A 20,668-nucleotide genomic window follows, 5' to 3' on the forward strand; every position below is an offset into this window, starting at 1 on the left:
ACAATGCGTAGAACTCTGTCCACTAATGGCCTCGGAGGGAATACATCAGCCCTTCCATTGGCCATGGTTGAACCAGAGCATCCAGGCCCTCAGCCTGACCGTCTCTGCAACGACTGAAGAAGCGGGGTGTTTTGACACTTGTGACCATCAGGTCCATGAGGGGCTGACCCCATGACTGCACTATCAACTGAAAGGTCACGTGGCTTAGACACCACTCTCTAGGAGCTAGCATGTGACGACTGAGGATGTCCACTTAAACATTCTCCACTCTGGCTATGTGGGAGGCCGAGATAACCTAAAGATGAGACTCTGCCCAAACCATGAGCAGAGCCACCTTCTGCGCCACCTGAGTGCTCTTGGTGTCCCCCTGACAATTGACATCGGCCATCACCGTGGAATTGTCTGACAGAATATGGACCGACTTGCTCGTCAAGAAGGAGTGGAAAGCTAACAGCGACAGACAGAAGGTTCTGGGCTCCAGAACACTGATCAACCAAGATGCCTCTTCTGTGGACCAGGTGCCCTGAGCTGAGTGACCTAGACACAGAGCTCTCCAACCGAAGAGACTGACATCCATGAGAAGCACCGTCCACTGTAGCTGATCCAGACTCATCCCTTGAACAATATGGAAGGTCTGGAGCCACCAACGAAGACTGCAGTGAGCCAAGCCCCACAGAGGAATAGGGTGAACTAGACTTTGCCTCTGGGGTGACCACCTCCGAAGCAGAGCATACTGAAGAGGATGCATGTGGGCCCGATCCCACCTCACCATGTTGAGGGAAGCTGCCATCAACCCCAAGACTTGTAGGAAATCCTGCGCCCGAGGACACTGGGATGCCATAAGCAGGCAAATCTGAGATTGCAAATTGCTTACCCAGGCCTCTGGGAGGAAGACCTTCCCCAAAGAGGTGTTGAACACAACCATGATATTCCAGGTGCTGCGAGGGGGCCAACCAGCTCTTGGCAAGGTTGACAACCCATTTCAGCGACTGTAGGAATTCCACTACCCGAGCCATGACCCGAGTGCTCTCCTGGAAAGACTTTGCGCAAATCAACCAGTCGTCCAGGTAGGGAAGCACCAGAATGCCCTCTGTTCGCAAGGCCGCCACGACGACTACCAGAACCTTGGTGAACGTCTATGGAGCCGTGGCCAAATCAAAAGGAAGCACACAAAACTGATAGTGCTAACCCAAGATCACAAAATGAAGGAAGCACTGATGGGAGGCCCAGATTGGAACATGCAAGGAGGCCTCTGTCAGGTCGAGAGAGGCTAAATACTCCCCTAGCTGAACTGCCAAAATCACATATAGTAGTGACTCCAAGCGAGAAGACAGAACTCTGAGAGCCCTGTAAACCCCCTTCAAATATAAGATGGGCCGAAAGGACCCCACTTTCTTGGCCATCACAAAGTAAATTGAGTACCTGCCAGTGCAACATGCCTGAGGAGGAACTGGAACAACAGCTTAGAGATCTAGCAATCTTTTAAGGATCTGGCTAAAAACCTGCTTCTTCCATGCTGCCTGACAAGGAGAAGCTAGAAAATGATCTGGCAGGGAATGGGCAAACTGCAGAGCAGAACCATCCCAAATCACCTCTAGCCGAGCACCAACCAGAACCAGAGAGGGCGCGGGAACAGAATCATTGAGCAGGATGGACAGCAGACGAACCAGCAGAGGGATTCTCAGCCTCCCGACGGGCCTGACAGGTCTGCATTCACTGAAAGAAATGACCCTGGGCAAGGAGCAGTCCCACGCTCAGGGCGGTACCTGTGGAAATCTCGCAGACTCCCCCGAGCAGTGCCACCTCAAACAGCCTGGCAAGCACTGTCTTCAAAACTGCAGGAAACACAGTGGAATTCTGAGACAATTCCACTGTGTTTCCTGCAATTTTGAGTTTGTGGTTTTGTTTCCCCTGTTTTAAGCACTGTCTTCAGGCAGGCAGGGCACTTTAGAGTCCGTCAGAGTTTGAACTAACTAGTCCAAAACCTCTGGAAAACAACAGGGACCCCCGAAAAAGAAAATTTAGAGAGTTTAGTGATGGATACCGCATCTGTCGACCAAGCCCAAAGCCAGAAGGTCTGACTTGCAGACATCCACAAGAAATCATAGAGAGCGTCTGAGAGGAAAGAAGCAGCCATCTGAATATTTATCACCTCTTGACCATCAGACTCACTGTCAAGGACCCGCTCAGCCCACCAAAACCCGTCCCAAGTCACCAGTCCCACACAAATAGCTGCTTGGCAGACACATCAAAATTCTGTTTAAGAATGGCCTCCAACTTACGCTCCTCGGAGTCTGTTAAGACAGAACTGCCCTCGACAGGCATAGTATGCCGCTTAGCAATAGCTGAGATCACCGCATCCATCACTGGCGACATTAAGGTATTCCTATCCCCCACTGGGATGGGAAACAAACAAGCCAAGGAGCAAGCAAACTGAAAAGACGCCGCCAACGAAGTCCACTACATTAGGATAATATCCAGAAAAAAAACGGACGTATTGGACAAGAGTGGGAAGCAAAGGAAATCCCCCAAAGAAGAGGGTCCTCCACACTTGGGGATGCAGCAGCGCCTCCTCAAAGCGCAACACCGAGGAGATCTGCTGAATCAGATCTAAGAGCTTGTCCTTCTGAAAAAGGCGCACCTTAAACGCTTCCTCACTGGTAGACAGAAAAAACAAGTCCCCGGTACCAGCATCCGTCCCCTTGAGAGGATTCTGGAGATGTCTCCATGGGTCCAGGTCCTCATGCATTAATTAAAACTCGCCTCAGACAAGTCCTCGTCCAAGGCCAAATGCGGGTGCCTGGACAAGGGAGGAGGGGGGGACGCGAAAAGAATTAAGGAGTCAAAACATCAGGGGGGCGCAGAGGTAACAAACTAGAGAATGACACGGTGGCGGTTTACCCGCGGCCACCGCATTTAGCCGCAGGTAACCCGCCAAAACGGGGAACGAAAACTAGCAGTCGCTGCGGGGACGGAAACAAGGCCATTCACCGCCCCGTGAAGCGGTGAATGGTCTTGTCCCCGCAGTAAGGCATGAAGGATCGCGCGGTCCCCGCAGCCCACACCCGCCTGCCCAATCGATCCTAGTGATTAGTCAGCTCTCTCCCTTCTCCTCACCTTAGTTTGTAGGTTTTCTTTTTCGGCGACCCGCACACTATCAAAGAGCCGCGCACCCGCTGCTGCTCAGTTTCGATCTTCTGCTCTGACGCAACCGGAAACAGGAAGTTGCAGCAGAGCAGAAGATTGAACACTGAGCAGCCGCGCGTGTGCGGCTCTTTGGGAAAGCATGCAGGTCGCCGAAAAAGAAAGCCTGCAAACTAAGGTGAGGAGAAGGGAGAGAGCTGGCTAATTACTACGATCGATTGGGCAGGCGGGTGGGGGCTGCGAGGACCGTGCGATCGCCCGTGTTCCCGGCTCAAACTGGAAGGAGGGAGTGAAAGGGAAAAGGATTCTGGGCCAAGGGGATGAAAACGGAAAGAAAAACCCACAGCAGGAAAGAAAGGGAAGGAAAGGCAGGTGAGCCAGATGCTAGAAGCAGGGGGGGGGGGGGGAAGAAAGAGGGAAAAAAGCTAGATGGGGTTGAAAAGAAGAGACACACTGGTATGGAAGAGGAAGATAGGGAAATCTGGACACAGGAAGGTAACAGAAAGAGGGGAAATTATGTGCATGGGGCATAGGGACAGAGACATAAAGGGGACATGCCATGGGGATGGTATATGGACACAGGGGGGGGGGGCAATGGCAGATACATAGGGGAGATATTAGAAATGGGGAAAATAGGAGTACAGAAGCGAGATGGTTTGTGGGGATGGGACAGGGACCGAGCTCGCAGGCTCCAGTGGCTTGCACAAATTACATTGTAACGTGCCATGAAAATAAGAGGGAGGAAGGTAGATAGATAGGCCACGCGAGAGGAGCTGAAGGGTGGTAGAAAGGAACAGATGGTAAAGGAGGGAGGGAAGGGTGGTGGTGGAAAGGAATAGGACAGACATTGAAGGAGGGTGGAGAGGAACAGACCCTGAAGGGAAATGTGGAAGACAGAATGGGAAGAAGACAGACACCAGACTATGGGGGAGCGGAGGGAAGAAGATGGGTGCTAGACCAATTGGGGGGGGGGGTGAAGGGAGAGGCACAGTAACAGCAAATGGAAGACGCAGAGAGAAGACTCACAGTGGATGGAAGGAATTGAATGAGAAGATGTAGAAAGCAGAAACCAGACAACAAAGGTAGAAAAAAAATTCTATTTATTTATTTTTTGCTTTAGGATAAAGTAGTATATTAGTTGTGTTGATAAAAATTTATAAACAAAGCCCTGCCAGCTGAACATCTCTTTCTCTAGTTCAGCAGCAGGAACTTTGATTTATAAGAAAGGAATAAGCTAAATATTACATTACTAAGGCTTATATGGATGCAGCGGGGACAGTGACGGGGCGGTGAATGGGATGGCAGTGGCGGTGACGGGGCGGTGAAAGGGATGGCGGTGACGGTGACGGGGCGGTGAAGGGAACGGCGGTGGCGGTGCGGTGCAGAGGATGATGGGCTGGGGATGGGGCGGTGGCGGGGACAGATTTTTTCCCCGTGTCATTCTCTATAACAAACCCCTGAGACACCCTGGACACAAGTAGGACCCCCAGCCGCTAGAAAATATGTTTTACATAAAGCAAAAAGAAAATGAGGGGGGTGGAAAAACCCCGGTGGCCCCATGGGACTCCCTGTCCCAGCAGGGGACTCAGCTGTAACCTGTGCCTGTTATGTCAAAAACAGGGAGAAGGCACCTGAGGCTAAATACAAGATATAGGGGCTATCTGAGGAAAAATGGCAAAAATCACACCAAAAATAGCCCTTCCAGGGCCTGTAGTGGCTGAGAAGACTGAACTGTCCCAGCTGCTAAAGCAGGCAAAAGCCGGCATCAGCTGAGAGAAAAAACAGCTGACAGGAAATCCCAAGCCGCACCAGCAGCGGCTGAGGACATCCCTTCGTGGACAGCAGGAAAAGACTGGGCTTCCCTGCAAACCTCTGCCAGCTCATGAGGCACTAGCGGCAGGGAGCCCTGGACACCGGCACCCGCTGCCAATGAGAATCCTCCACCACACCGGCTTGAATAGCTGTTTTCAGGCCGGCAGCGAGTGCCTCACGTCTGGACCAAATTGTGCACCTCTCCCCCTGAGAAGTGCTCAATTGCTCCATACGCAACCTAGCTGAAAGAAAAGTGCAAGTTAGTTGAAAAATATAGTAATTTACAGCATATTTAAAGGAAAGCAACCCTTCAGTCTGGCACTGCCTCAGGACTTGGCTCTCTAAAGAAGGGGTAAGGCTTACCGTTAAGGCACCTCTAAAAAAAATGTTGGGGAGGTGGAGAAAAAGGGGGGAGGGACCCTGCTCAAGACCCTCCGGGTTTGACACCCCCAAGGTCGACACCCCCAAGGTCAGACAGACCCCCAAACAGAGTCCACCCAAGCTTAATCCGGCACCAAAAAGGGGACAAAAATTCCTAAACAAACTCCAACAGTCCTACCAAGGGAGATGGGTACAGCTCACCACACTTGCTGGAGACTGAGAGAAGATTGAGGTAATTAGGGACGAGTCACATAATATGTACTATTCCAAAGTTTTGTCTCAGTCTCCACCTGCTGGTCATGATGAGATATAACCCACTTGTAAGATTAACCTATGCTAGTCTGGAGAGTTGCTAAAGAATACTTTTTTGCAGAAAGGGTAGTAGATACGTGGAACAGTCTCCCGGAAGAGGTGGTGGAAACAGAGACTGTGTCTGAATTCAAGAGGGCCTGGGATAGGCACTTGGATCTCTCAGAGAGAGAAAGAGATAATGGTTACTGTGGATGGGCAGACTAGATGGGCCATTTGGCCTTTATCTGCCATCATGTTTCTATGAGTTGTAAGGTGAAGGTTCTTAGCCCCATTGTTGAAGACTATAGAGCAGGGGTGTCCAACCTGCAGCCCAAGGGCCGCATGCATCCCCATGAAGTATTTTGTGCAGCCCTGGTCGAGGGCGATGCAGTGTTTTCCTCTGCTGCCCCCGGGTGTTTACCATCTTGCCAGCTCCCTCCTCTGTCTTGCTGCAGCATTTGCACGTTTGTGCGGCCCCAGAAAAAAAAAATTTCAGCCAATGTGGCCCAGGGAAGACAAAAGGTTGGACACCCCTGCTGTAGAGTATGTTACAAAACTGACAACTCAGTGTTTATACTGAGATTTGCACAGTTGCCAAGTTACCCAGTTCCAACTGAGAGATTTAAGGCCAGTTCTGGCATTCTGACAGATTTATCATGGTGTGTTATGGAATCTGCCAACACCTACAGTTTTTTGCCTCCCTTATCTCAGCTTTCCCGTTTCTCTTCATCCTATTATTCCCTACTCCTTTGCTAACAAACCCCTCTCTTACCCTTTCCAGCACCTTCTCTCTTTCCTTCCCTCAGTAGCAATCCTTCTCTATGTTCACTTCTCTGACCAATACTTCTGCTCTTTCTCTGTTACCTCCTCTGTACAGTATATCATCTCTCCCTCATCTCATCACCTTACTCCCACTCATTTATTCATTCATTCATTCATTCATTCAATTTTTTGTCCAGTCCTCCCCAAAAGAGTCCAGAATGGGTTACGTTTGTCCCTCTCCACCTTTCTTGTCAGCACCTCCCCTATATTCATTCCTCCCATGTCCAGCACCCTTCTGTCTGTCCTTAGTGTCATCTAATATCCAGCACTCCATTTGTCTTCTTACTCCTCTCAGTCTCCCTAATGAACCCATGTCCAATATTTCCTTCACCTTACAACCCATATCCAGCATCAGACCACATCTTTTTTTCCTCCCTACCTGATCTAGCATTTCTTCTTTCTTCCCCTTTCTCTAAGCCAGGATCTTTTCCCATCCCAAACCAGTACCTCTCTTCTGTCACTCTACTCCCATATGTGCATTATCCCCTATCTCAAGCAAGCATAGTCCCTTTCTTTCTATCCTCTTTCTCTCCACCCCTACCTCCTTTTGTCCAGAACCTTTGCACTCTCTCTTCTCCATCTAGCATCTTCCCTTTGTCTCCCTAATCTGCTTCCTTCCTCCATGTTCAGTATATCTGTCTTCCTACTTTCCCTCCCCATTTTTAGCATGTCCCCTTTGTCTTCCTACTCCCCCCTCGTGTTCAACATTTCCCATGAAACCCTGCTCCCTGTAGTCCAGGATCCCCATTTGTGCACTTATATGTTCTCCACATCCTTATTCTCCTCTCCCCTCCTACCCTGTCCATCTTTCCCTTCTTCAACCACCCCAATCAGTTCCTCCCACATCCTCATCCATCATTTCCCTTCAGTAACACTAATTCCCCCATGTCAACTATCCCACCCCAAAACAAACATATCACCTTTCTTCTCTTTTCCCCCAATCCAGCACTCTATTTCCTCTCCAGGCTGGTCAGCTGCGATTCAGCATCATACCTCCCAGCTCAACTCAGTTGCTATCAGCACTAGAGCTCAGTTGAAGCTGCAGGTATGTGCAGGAAGTGATCTACTCTCACGTCACTGGCCTCTGCTACTCTTAACATGAGTGCAGTATAGGAGAGAGAGAAACTGCAGGGCCGTATTGCATATACGACTCAAGTCTCTGCAGGTCCTGTTCCTGACCCCTCTGAAATCACTTCCTATTTTTGAAGTCAGGAGCAAGACTAGAAGAGCCTTGATGGAAGGCCCTGTGGCTTCTCCTTTCTGTAGTGCACATGAGTTATCAGCAGTGGTGCCAGGTGATGCGACAGTGGGGCTGGGCTGCTTCCTATACATGTGCACAGTGGTGGACAGCCCAGAGCCATGATGACAATCTGCTGTTTCGGCTGACTTGCCACAACGTAACAACATCTATGCTTAACAGCAGACCACATTGATAACTTCCTCCCTAAATTAACTAAAACACACAATCCTAATGTAGGGGGTCTTTTACTAAAGGTTAGCGTTGTCACTGGCAGCCTCAGGGCACTGGGTCCTAGGGCACCTGTGACAAGAGAAAACTCTTATGAGCCGCTGCGGGCTGTACAAGGAAAAGAAAAGGCAACTGCAGAAAAATACCACAGCATCACTTAAGTATGTTTTATAAAGCAAGGTCCTAGTTTATTCAGGCAAAAAAAAACCAACCACATTTAAACCATCCTTCTTGCATTCACGTTTAAACAGTCCAAGGTTCAAAAAGAAAGCAGTACTGTCAGAATGTTCCAAGCACATAAAGTATGGTCCTTGTACCAGTGCACACTGTGCCCACAAAAAAAGAAAAGTATTTTTAAACAGTCTCTGGGTTTCTGTGTCCAATAAAGTTCTTTAAAACCCTTTAGCTTGAGTCTCTCAATAAACCCAAAACCCACAGTTCTGGCTTCTCAAAGCCGTCACAGCTTCTCCAGCTTATCTTTAAAGAAAGTATTCGAATTTTCCAAAACAGTTTCTTGGGCGGATGTCAGCTAACTCAGTGCTACGGCACTAGGCCCCAGCATATGACTTGCTGGCCAGGGAGTGTGCTCTATGTGGTCTCAATATTGCAAAAGTATGCCTCAAAAGCCCACCACAGAAAACACAGAGCAGTCCACACTTCCTGGGACTACTAACTGCCCTTCCCTCACTCATAGGGAAAGAGGAAAAAACCAAAACCCCCAAAACAGTTCTTTTAAAGTTCTTTCAAGTGCTACCAAGCACCACACCTTTCTCAGTAATAAGCATTCAGTAAGCTTATCCAAAAATATCCAGTTCAATTAGGCAGTTTAGTTCACTTGCCTTTAGTGCAGCAGACTTCCATTGGCAGGGCTCAGGGCAGGATTAATTTGTCGAGGGCCACTAGGCATACAAGTCCACTGGGTCCACTGCCCCAAACCACCCTCCCCACCCCATCATACCCCACCCCTGCTCCGCCCCCATTTATTTACCCAATCCAGCATGTGCCCTTTTTCTTTCTCCTCTCCACTTCCTTCCCTCCTTCCTTGCCCCTGGTCTAGTATCTGTCTCCTTCTCTTCGTTCCCCTCCCTCCTATGGCCTTGGCATCTCTCTTTCTTCTCCTCTCCCTTCCCTGGTCTTCCTTATTCCTCCTTCCCTCTCTCCCCCCAATTGGGTGAAGCAGCACCCCCCCCCCCTCACAGCTGCCTGGTGAGGTGAGATCAGCTTCCCTCCCTTCCACTCCCTCACTACCCTCTTGCCCACCGTCCGTAAGTGAACTGAACCTAGGCAACAGGGCTCTAACACTGCGTGCACCGGCTTCCCTTCTCCTCCAAAACAGGAAGTTACATCATGAGGGGGAGAGAGGGAGAAGGGAAGCCAGACTCTGCATGTCATGCAACATCAGAAAAATAGAAACATAAACAGTGCAAAACAAAGCCAACAGACATAAATTCTCGACACTGACATAATTCAATCACTAAACTGAAAATAAAATAAATTTCCTACCTTTGCTGTCTGGTGATATTAATATACTAATCATCTTGTTCTGCCTTCCTCTGTCTGTGCTCTTTAACTCTTTCCAGGCCTCCTTTCCATCTGCTATTTCTTCAGTGCCAAACAAACAGACAAAAGGTGGGAATGGATATTTCACATTCAGCTTTCTTCAATTTTTCTTTTCGTTTTTGCCTCTGTCCACTCAAATCTTGCCTTCTTTCTCACCCTTCTTCTTTTTAAATGTTCAGCTAGCTCTCAATTCTGCATCTTCTCTCAGTCCCTAGCTCTCCCATTTCCCATCTCACTCCTTTCCCAGCCTCCTATTTCCTGCTAACTACTCTCCATTACCACATTTCTACCACTGTACTCACTGCTCTTTCACTCATCTTGTCATCTCCTTTTTCACCTCATTCACATGGCTCACCACTTTCAGAATCCCCCTCCCTCTCTCCAGGCTATAACTCCCTGTCCCTTTCTTTCCATCTCCTAGCATCTTCTTATCCCAGCTCTCTTCCCTCCTGCACTCCTATGGGTCCATCTCTCCTCCTCTATCCCCATGATCCAACATTTTGCTCCCTCTCTTTTCTGGTTTTCTTCTTCCCTCCCCCCTTGATGCTGAACAATGAAATGGAACGGAAAAAAGAGAGATGCTGCATCTCTCTGCCTTCCATCCACAGGCCTAACATTTCTCCCTCCCTCCCTTCCATCCCCAGATCCAACTTTTCTCCCTTTCTCTTCCCAACTGCTCCCTATCCCATCTCTCCCCCTGCCTGCCTGCCTCCCTTCCCCAGGTCCACCATTTCTCCCTTTCTCTTCCCAACAGTTCTCCCTTCAAGTATCGCTTTCCCTCTTCGTCCACACCACCCCAGGTCCAACTTCTCTCCCTTCAGACCATTGCCCACTGTCCTCTGTTTCTGGCCCCATAAGCTCTCCCCTATGCCCAATCTAACACTTCTTTTAATACCCTCCTCTGCGCCCATGCATTTCTACCTCACTCCTCTCCCACCACCATGTCCAATAATTCTCTCTCTCTCCCCAACAGTTCTCCTTTCTTCATCTCCCCATGTGCACCATCTCTTTCCCTCTCTGACACCCAATTTTCCCTTTCTATTCTCTCCCTCACCTCAGCATCTCTTTCCCTCACTCCCTCCATTCTTCCCCTCCCTCTTTCTCTTCATTATGTATCCTAAGTTCATGCCCCTCCTTCCTTCCTTCCTTCCATCATTTGTCCTGTTTGTGCTCCCTCCCTCTCAAGTCCCAACACGTCCTTCTCCCTCTCTCCCTTCTGTGCTACGGGTGTTTAGCTTCTTGCCAGCTCCCTCCTCCGTCTTGCTGCAGTGTTCGCTCAAAGCTGTTGGCAGCAGCTCCTACGTGCCTCCCGAGGCTGATCTGGAAGCCTTCTCTCGGACTTCACGATGTCAGAGGGAACACGTCCAGGTCAGCCGCAGGAGGTATGTAGGAGCCGCTACCCGTGGCTTTGAGTAAACACTGCAGCAAGACGGAGGAGGGAGCTGGCAAGAAGCTAAACACCCGGGCGGCAGAGGAAAACGCTGCTTCACCCTCAAGTGAGGCCTCATGCAGCCCATGGGACGCAGGTTGTACATCCCTGTAGAGAGAGGAAATTGTGGTGGCGTGGATCAGATACCTAGCAACCTGCCAGTTGGGCCGATGCCAGGGGAGAGCCGATACTGTGTGTGGGGGGGCCCTGTGTTGCCATCAGTGCCGGGGGGAGGGCCCGTTGCTGTTGTCAAAATAAAAATTTGAAAGCTGAGTCAGTGTGACCTCCTTCAGCGGGCCCCCCTGACAGTTTCGGGCCATAGGTACGTGCCTACTGGGCCTATCCTTTAATCCAGCCCTAGCAGGGCCCCATTAGGCAGTTCAGGATATGGCTCCAGCTCCAAGGCTTGAAAATCCTGGTGTACTGGCTCCTGCTCTGAACCAGCCTCTGACAGGTTCATGCATTCTGGCTGTTCACTGCCATCCAGAACTCTCAACCCTGAGCATTCCTGCCTTCCTTGCTGTTCCTTCTTTTCTCTCTGCCTCCCTAGCTGTTCTGCTCTCTGGAGTAAAAGTCTGCAGCCACACCCCAAACCCTCAGGTGCAAAGGCTTTCCTGCTGGTTCTAGTTTCAGCCTGCACATCACTGTTGGGAACTAAGCTAGAGCTGTGTGTGTGATGTGGAACAGGCAAATCTGCTCTCCTGCTCCCTCTAGAGACAAAAGAAAAAAAGCCCTCAAAATGGTCAGTTTGAGGTTTAAAGTGAGCTGTTTCTAGTGCATCTGCTTCTGGCTTGTGCACTGCTCTGAAGACAGATCTAGCAGGTATAGGCTGAATACCATAGCGTATGTTATCGGGCCCATAAAAAAAAAAAAGGAAGAGATTACGAGTACCCAGTAGACACACAACCAGACAGACCCAGTCGAGAACACAAACAGGCAATCCCAGTAGTAGACACACAAGCAGGCAGACCCAACAGCCAATGCAGCTAACCAACTTTACAGTTAACACAGCTAAACAAGCAGTCACCACCAGGCAGCAAGTGGAAAGCAAGTGAGAAGCTTAAGAATGGCAGGGAAAACTAGAAGCACTAGGACTGCAATCAAAACCAGCGTCCCGGTTGTCCAAGAGATCCAGAGGATGGCCACAGTCTCCGTGCAGACTGAGGAGGACCCCCGACGAATGGTGGAGGTCTCTGTGCAGACCGAAGCTGTGCCCCAGCTGAAGAATTCGGTCTCAGTGCAGACAGAAGAAGTCTTCCAGCAACTGCCTGTCGGAGATATCCTGCAAGAGCTGATGAGTCTGAGAGAAGAAGTGCTGCGCCCGAGAAGTATCCGGGAAGATGAGGAGTTCATCGATGGAGTCCTCCAAGAACTGTCCCAAGTATCCCAAGCCTCCGAGCAGGCGCAACAAGACAAGACCATCTCCAAGATGCCCGAACCAACCAGATCTACAGCATTGGAAGTAACGGCTGGAGTGCAAGAAGAGGCTAGAGACATTGACACCTGGCAGCTAGTCACCTCAGCAAGCAAACATAGAAGGCCCTCCTCTTCTTCTTCATACAAGCGCAGCACCCTTACATCAACCCCACAGATCACCTTGAGGAACAAATTCCAACTTCTACAGCAACAACCTACCAGCGGAATTCAGGAAGATATCCAGGAATGTGATCTTGAGGCCCAGCGGATGACCTAGGTTCCAGAAGCAACAGATCAACACCCCTCCAAGAAGCGCAGAGTGGTTGTTATCGGGGACTCCTTGCTGCGGGGCACCGAGGGACCAGTATGTAGACTGAATCTACAATCAAGAGAGGTTTGCTGTCTGCCAGGAGCCAGGGTCCGGGATGTGACCACCTGCTTAGGAAGACTGATCAAGCCCCAAGACCACTACCTGATGCTCCCCATCCACGTTGGGACGAACGACACAACCAGGAACACCCCGGAGAAGATAACTGAAGACTTTAGAGCCCTAAGTGAGAAGCTGAAACAGATGGAGGCACAGGTGGTCTTCTCCTCCATCCTTCAAGTAAGAGGCAAGGGGAGAGCTAGGGAAGAACGTATCCGGTGGACAAACGAGTGGCTATACGGATGGTGCAGAGAGATGAATTTCAACTTCTTGGACCACAGAGAGGCACTTCAAGGACTGCAGGGATCAGACGGGCTACACCTGACCAGAAGGAAGAACGTCTTTGGACAACGTCTGGCTCACCTGCTCTGGAGGGCTTTAAACTAGGTGTGCTGGAGGAGGGGACCCACTCTCATCCTGGTAGGGTAAATAACCACTCCATTTTTGAGTCTGAGGTAAGAATTTGCGTCAAAGACAGTATTGAGAGGGACAAACTAACTCAAACGGGAAAATCTCCATGCAGACTGGACAAACAGAGAATGGACGGCTATGTATGTTAATGCACGTAGTTTGGGCAATAAAATTCCGGAATTGGAAACAGAAATGAGAAATGCCGACCTAGATGTGGTGGCGATAACGGAAACCTGGTTCTCGGAGTCCCATGGATGGGAAATGGCTATACCAGGATATAACTTGCTCCGTCGAGACAGAGAAGGCAAAACTGGAGGAGGGGTAGCACTGTACATCAGAGAGGACATAAAAGTTAACAGGATCATAGACGTCAAGTATACGGGGGAATCCCTCTGGGTGAACCTTGCCAGAGGCTATGACAAATGCCTGTATCTTGGTGTTGTGTACAGACCTCCAAGACAACCAGACAACATTGACAAAGAACTATTCGAAGACATTGAGACCATCACTCTGCGTGGAGACACTGTGCTGTTGGGGGACTTCAATATGCCTGATGTAGACTGGAACAGACTTTCTGCTACAACAAGCGGCAGCAGGAGGCTAATAGCCTCCATACGAGGAGCACACCTCAAACAGATGGTGCTGGAGCCCACCAGGGATCAGGCGATTCTGGACCTGTTGCTCACCAAAGGAGACAGTGTCACAAAGGTTTCGGTAGGTGAGGCTTTAGCCTCCAGTGACCACAATATGGTATGGTTTCACCTCAGGAAGGGAGTCACTAGGTCAAATACATCGACAAAGGTCCTTAACTTTAAGGGAGCTAACTTCCAGAGCATGGGAGATTTTGTCTATGAAGCACTGCAAAACCAGGACACAACGGACAGTGTGGAGGTACTTTGGTCGGCTCTGAAATCTACCCTGTAGGAAGCAACCAACCTCTACATAAAGACTGTGAGTAAACGACGGAGAAATAATAGACCCCAATGATTCTCCGCGGAGATCTCGGAACTAGTAAAGCAAAAGAAAAGAGCATTTGTATCCTACAAACAATCATAATGACCGGAAGCTAAAGAAGCTTATCTGGTGAAATCTAGAACTGTTAAGACAGTAGTCAGGAATGCCAAACTCCGGATGGAAGAAAATATAGCTAGGCATGCAAACAGAGGGGATAAATCCTTTTTCAGGTATGTTAGTGACAGAAAAAAGAATACAGACGGGATTGTGCGCCTAAGGAAATCTGACGGTAACTATGTAGACTCAGACTCAGACAAAGCTGAACTACTCAATGGATACTTTTGCTCGGTCTTTACCTGTGAGGCGCCGGGATCCGGACCGCAGCTGCAAACAAGGGAGTGCTCGTAGGACCCATTCCGGGATTTTGAATTTACTGCAAGCAATGTATACCATGAGCTATCGAGGCTAAAAGGTGAACAAAGCCATGGGACCGGATAATCTACACCCCAAAGTACTTCGGGAACTGAGAGATGTCCTGGCAGAGTCATTAACTGCACTTTTCAATCTTTCCCTAAGCAAGGGAAAAGTTCCCTTGGACTGGAAAACTGCTAACGTCATTCCGCTCCACAAAAAAGGATGCAAGTCAGAGGTTGAAAATTACAGACCAGTGAGTCTCACATCAATAGTGTGTAAACTTATGGAAACGTTGATTAAAAACAGATTGGATAAAATTCTGGATGACGAGAGGTTGAGGGATTCTCACCAGCATGGATTCACAAAGGGAAGGTCTTGTCAGTCCAATCTGATAAGCTTCTTTGACTGGGTAACAAAACAACTGGACAAGGGAGAGTCTCTGGATATCATGTATTTGTGGAGGTGTAGCATTATATGTTAAAGAGGGCCTTGAATCGAAGGTCCCATAAAAAGACCAGAATGACGTTGTCAGAAAACCAGGACTGGTATTAAACCTGTCTTGTGGAACAAGAAAGCTCTAGGTAATCACAATGACTCGACTGACGTTCATAAACAAACAGGTGTCAAGTCTCCAATACATCAGACCAGTGGCGTACTTAGCATATGTGACACCCGGGGCCCATCATTTTTTTGACACCAACCCCCATCTATATAAAAAAAATGATTTTTAGTAACAATCCACATATTGCACAACAAGAGTGTACCTAGGAAAAGGCAGCATCTTAAACACTGCAGTGAGCACTAGAACACCAACACATACATTGTAAAACTAAACAAGCCAGATCCCGCACAGTCAATTGATCCTGTAGTCAATGCCAACTGAAAACTATGTCCTTTTCATACACACAGAACAGAGATACACCCTCGTCCAATATGGAATAATCACAAACTAAAAATAGAAATATGTAGACAAAAGTTAAACTGAACCGCCAAGAAACCAGACTCTGCATACAATGCAACACCACAACACCACAAAAACAGTGACACATGTCCCCTAATACTGTGCAAAATATAAAGACAGTAGATGTAAATTTGAAAAAACTGATACATAACAATCACCACTTTACAAATTAACAAATAAAAATAAAACAAATAATAAGAAATAAGAAATAAGAAAATACCATTTTATTGGCCTAATCCATTTTTCAATTAGCTTTCAGAGGTCAAATCTTTCTTCAGAACAATACAGTATACTGCTGTTATGGTATCCTGTTCTGAGGAAAGGGGTTTAGTCCAAAAAATTGCCTTATTTCCATTTCCAATTTATAAACTTTTATCAATACAGTTACAATACTATTTGATTCTAAGTAAAGCAACAAAAAAATCTTTCTACCTTTTGTCATTTCCTCTTTAATCATCTTCTCTTTGCTCTCTTCTTTCTATACAGCGTTTGTCCTCTCTCCCTTCCATGCAATATCTGCCCTCTCTTTGCCCCTTTCACCCAGCTTCTGCCCTCTCTCTCTACCCCTTCCATCTACTGCCCACACTCTCTCTGCCCCTTCCATCTGCTGTCCACCCTCTCTCTCTCTTCCATATGGTAACTTCCCTCTTTCTATGTCCCTTCAATAAGCTGTATATCTGGGGTCCCTTCTCTCCTTTGCACATGATTCATTTCAGCTTCACCCCCTCTCCATTTTTCTGTTTCCACCCCCTCCCCTATGCTTTGGCATCTCTCTCTTTCTCTTCTCCTTTCCTTCCTTCCTTCCCATTCCACACCATGGTGTGGTATCTCTATCTTCTTCCCTTCCCTCACTCCATGGCATCTCTTCCTCCCCCTCCATGGTCTGGTATCTCCTTTCTTTTTTTTCCTTTCCCTCCCTCCCATGGACTTGGCATCTCTGGTTCCTCTCCCTTGTCTTCCTTCTCCCTCCTTCCCTCTCTCCCCAATTGGGTGCTGCAGCAGCAGCATTCCCCCCCCCCACCCTGTGCAGCATTTCTTCCCCCCTTGCCTGTGCAGCATTTCTTTCCCCCCTTGCCTGTGCAGCATTTATCCCCCCCTTCCCTGTGCAGCAGCATGTCTCCCCTTCTTGTCTATGCAGCATTTCTACCCTCTCCCCCTTCCCTGTGAAGTATTTCTACCCTCCCGAAATGGAGAAAAAAAAATTGATTACTGTGGTTATGGGGACAAGGCCATTCTCCGCCCCATGGAGCGGTATATGGCCTTGTCTCCGCAGATAAGTGAGCAAACGTGTGCGGTGACCGCGCGGTCCAGCAGCCCCCTCCCTCCCTTCCTTCCTTCCCCTCACCTTTGCTGTCAATTCTCCAAGCTGCCCGAGCCTTTAAACAAGTCGCACGGCAGCTGCTTAAAACTTCTCCTCTGACACAACCGAAAAAAGTTGCGTCAGAAGGGAAATGTTTCAGGTAGCCGCACACGACTTGAGCAGCTTGGAGAATCACCAGCGAAGGATGAGGTTAAATTGTGATAGTAAAGTGAGGTGAGGAGAGGGGTGGGGGGTACCTTCTCCTCCCCACCCGCGCTCCAGCATCCCTCATAAGAACATAAGAATTGCCGCAGCTGGGTCAGACCAGTGGTCCATCGTGCCCAGCAGTCCGCTCCTGCGGCGGCCTTTAGGTCAAAGACCGGTGCCCTGAGTCTAGCCTTACCTGCGTACATTCTGATTCAGCAGAAACTTGTCTAACTTTGTCTTGAATTCTTGGAGGGTGTTTTCCCCTATGACAGACTCCAAAAGAGCGTTCCAGTTTTCTACCACTCTCTGTGTGAAGAAGAACTTCCTTACGTTCGTATGGAATCTATCCCCTTTTAACTTTAGAGAGTGCCTTCATTCTCTCTACCTCGGAGAGGGTGAACAACCTGTCGTTATCTACTAAGTCTATTCCCTTCATTATCTTGAATGTTTCGATCATGTCCCCTCTTTTCAAGGGAGAAGAGGCAATTCTCACTGTACGGCAACTCCTCCAGCCCCTTAACCATTTTATTCACTCTTCTCTGGACCCTCTCGAGTAGTACCGTGTTCTTCTTTATGTACGGCGACCCCTCCCGCCTTCCCACTTTCAAACTGGTCTTTGAAGTCGCCGGCAGCAACAGCCCAAGTTCACTCCAGTCGGGAGCTTTCCCTGCACCGCATCCCACACCCCTCCTAACGTGACTTCCTTTTTTCTGACCTGAAAGCCACTGTCGACCTCGAAGATAAATTTGAAGATAGGACCGGTGGAAGATAAGGTTGGTTGGAGAGAGTCCACTGCTTCTGGTTTGCCTCTTACCGTCCTTGGTGACTGACGGTGTGAGGCAGCCTGCGAGCTGGCCTTGGAAATCTCTAAGGAGAGGGGTCCCGTCCGAGCAGTTTGGGTTAGGTTTTGCGCTTGTCCAGTAAAGGGCCTCCGAGCCCAGAAAGCATCTCCTAGACTAATGCAAATTGCACCAGAACAGATAAAGGATGGCGGCACTCGCGCATGCATGGACTTGCCGATGTACTCTACTTTCCTACACTTAATTGTCTTTGAATGTGTATATAAATGCAAGGCCTTTCTATGCCCTGTAGCTTTATTTTCTTGAGATTTTGAAAAAAGAATTTTCCCTTTTAACTACTTTGAATATAATTTTATATTCTCTGAACCTGAAGCATGCTTTACATATAGAAATGACTGTATAAAATTGTGTGCCTGTAATATGTACTGTATATGCATCCACAACAAGAGCATGTGTACTTGGGCCTACCTGTACATGTTTCTGAGGTCCACATATGGGTGGAGATGTTGCTTACTTGTATATAATAGTTGTTACTGAGGTGACATAGTATATTATAAAGTCATCTGCCTTGACCTCTTTGAAAAATAAAACAAATATAAACAAATAATTAACATTTTCTCGGCATACAATGTACTTTGTGTTTCTTTTAATTTTGTGGTTACCATAATAATATGATTAATAAATACATTTCCCCCTCCCCATTCGCGGTTTCGACACTTGCGATTTCACATATTCATGTTTTTGGGGGGTTGGAGGGGGAAAAAAAACCATAGTATAGCATGTTCCCGCCTCTCTCCAGCTTTTCCCCCGGCATCCTGGCCTTACCTGGTGGTCTAGCGGGCTTTCGGGGCAGGAGCAATCTTCCTACGCCAATAGGAAATGGCTGCCGTGAACTCCCATCGTAGTCTCGAGACTACGGGAACTCACGGCAGTCATTTCTTATTGGTGATCTGCACGTAGGAAGATTGCTCCTGCCCCGAAAGCCCGCTAGACCACCAGATAAGGCCAGGATGCTGGGAGGGAGGCGGAAGTGGATCAGAGCCAGATAAGAAGATATTCACAATTTTTCCCTATTCGCGGTCTGGCTCTGCCCCTATGCCCTGCGAATACCGAGGGAGAAGTGTATTGTTTGAGGCTTGTATGGATGGTGCGGGGGGGGGGGGGGAATAGTAGGGACAGTGACAATTTTTTTCCCTGTGTCATTCTCTAATCTATACCCTTCTCCTCTATAGCCAACTTGCCTGGAACAAACTGCCTAAGTACGTCAAGCTCTGTCTTTAATAGCATTCAAATCCAGACTCCAAGCCCGATTCTTTGAAGCTGCTTTCAATTCCAAACTTTAACCCTCTGTAATTCCCCTACCTGCTAAGCACCAATATCTGTCTTATCATTCCCTCTGTAATTCCCCCACCTGAGTACTGTGTATTACTGCATCTTCTTCTTGTTTGTCTCTCTTGACTAGATTGCAAGCTCTTTCGAGCAGGGACTGTCTCTTCTATGCTTTGATATACAGCGCTGTGTATGCCTACTAGCGCTATAGAAACGATAAGTACTGTAGTAGTAGAGCTTTGGGAGTACCTGGCAGCCCTGACGCTCAACAAAGCTCGAGCCCAGCCAGGGACCTAAGCACATACCATATTGATCAGAGCAGACCCAGCTCCACTCCAGTCCTTAGTCGTCTGTTACAAGTCTGAACAGCAACAAGCCTCGCGCCGTTTATCCGCCCGCCTCGTTTCCTAGCAACATCTGCCACGACTCCGCCCATCTTACGCGCTTCCGCCGTCGGTGATTGCCCTGGTATGACTAATTCACTGGAATGTTTAGAGTTTCAATGGAGCCACGACACGCAAATTCCAGATGTCATGACGTCAAGATGGTTTGAGGCGTGGAGTAGGTAGCCTAGACCTGGTCACAGAGGGTTCCTCTTCTTGCTCCGGAAGTAAAATTTGTTTTGGATTACATGGCTTGAAAATGTGGAAGCCTGGTTTTGACCTGGAAGTACAAGACAGCTCTATAGGAGATGGTGACAGAGGAAGTTATAGGGACAAAAGAGCGAAAGTAATTAGGTAAGAAACTTTCAGTTCTGTATATCCGGATGGAATTAGAAGAGAGATTTTATGGAACTCAGCTAATTGGTGAGTATGTGCTTGGAAGAAGTTCTTGTGTTAACTCAGTAAATGTTTTGTTTGTTTGGGGAACGTTTTTTTCTGAGTGTTTGCAGTGAAGGGTCCTAAATAGGTTTTCTTTACTAAAGAGAACTTTTTATCAGTAAGCCTTGTCACAGGGATAAACAGTGGCTTTTGCGTTTACTTGGTTAATAAAGGTTTATGGACCTTTCTCCAAGATTGTGTCCAGTTATGCTACTGCTTTTGCACATCTTCCGGCAGTGATTTCTAGCTCTTAGATGCTGACAAAATACTTTCTCTGATTTGTTTTAAATGTATTACTTAACTACATGGAATGCCCCCTGCTCTCTCTCGGACGGTTTAACCAACCTATTTATGTTTGCCCATTTTATGCTTCTCATGATTTTATAGATGTCATCTCCCCTAGGAAGGGGACTTTAAATTTAGCTCACACTTGGTTTCCTTTTTTGTTGTTGAAACTCAATGCCAATTACATTCAGGTACATGGTATCCTCAGCCAGGTAAAAAACATATATATATATATATATATATATATAATTTTATATATATATATATTTTTTTTTTTTTTTTTTTACCATTCACCATTTATTTACAGGGTCTTCTTTATTTGCAGATTTTGCTAAATTAAAAAAAAAAGATCACAATCAACATAAAAATAAATGTTAACCTGTAACCTGTTCTGAGCTCTGTGGAGAAGATGGGATAGAAAACCAAATAAATTAAT

The 20,668-nt window shown here is 47.9% G+C and overlaps 2 protein-coding genes across 4 annotated transcripts in view; one reads left to right on the forward strand and one right to left on the reverse strand.

The window, feature by feature from the left end:
* The window catches only part of NME7 (NME/NM23 family member 7), a 237,040-nt gene extending 217,426 nt beyond the window's left edge, over positions 1-19,614 (reverse strand). The window contains exon 1 of one of the 2 annotated variants that reach the window (XM_033942041.1): positions 19,432-19,614. In XM_033942041.1, coding sequence (XP_033797932.1) covers positions 19,432-19,434 — 3 coding nt within the window. In that variant the 5' untranslated portion in view covers positions 19,435-19,614. Of the gene's footprint in view, positions 1-19,375 lie in introns of both variants that reach the window. The other variant, XM_033942040.1, reaches the window with a different exon arrangement.
* A 110-nt stretch (positions 19,615-19,724) lies between these two features.
* Positions 19,725-20,668, forward strand: part of BLZF1 (basic leucine zipper nuclear factor 1) — a 38,016-nt gene continuing 37,072 nt past the window's right edge. Inside the window, exon 1 of one of the 2 annotated variants that reach the window (XM_033942039.1) lies at positions 19,725-19,863. The gene's annotated coding sequence lies outside the window, so the exon portion shown is untranslated. Of the gene's footprint in view, positions 19,933-20,668 lie in introns of both variants that reach the window. The other variant, XM_033942038.1, reaches the window with a different exon arrangement.

This window comes from Geotrypetes seraphini, chromosome 4 (assembly GCF_902459505.1).
Source record: "Geotrypetes seraphini chromosome 4, aGeoSer1.1, whole genome shotgun sequence".
In the NCBI taxonomy this organism is placed as follows: domain Eukaryota; kingdom Metazoa; phylum Chordata; class Amphibia; order Gymnophiona; family Dermophiidae; genus Geotrypetes; species Geotrypetes seraphini.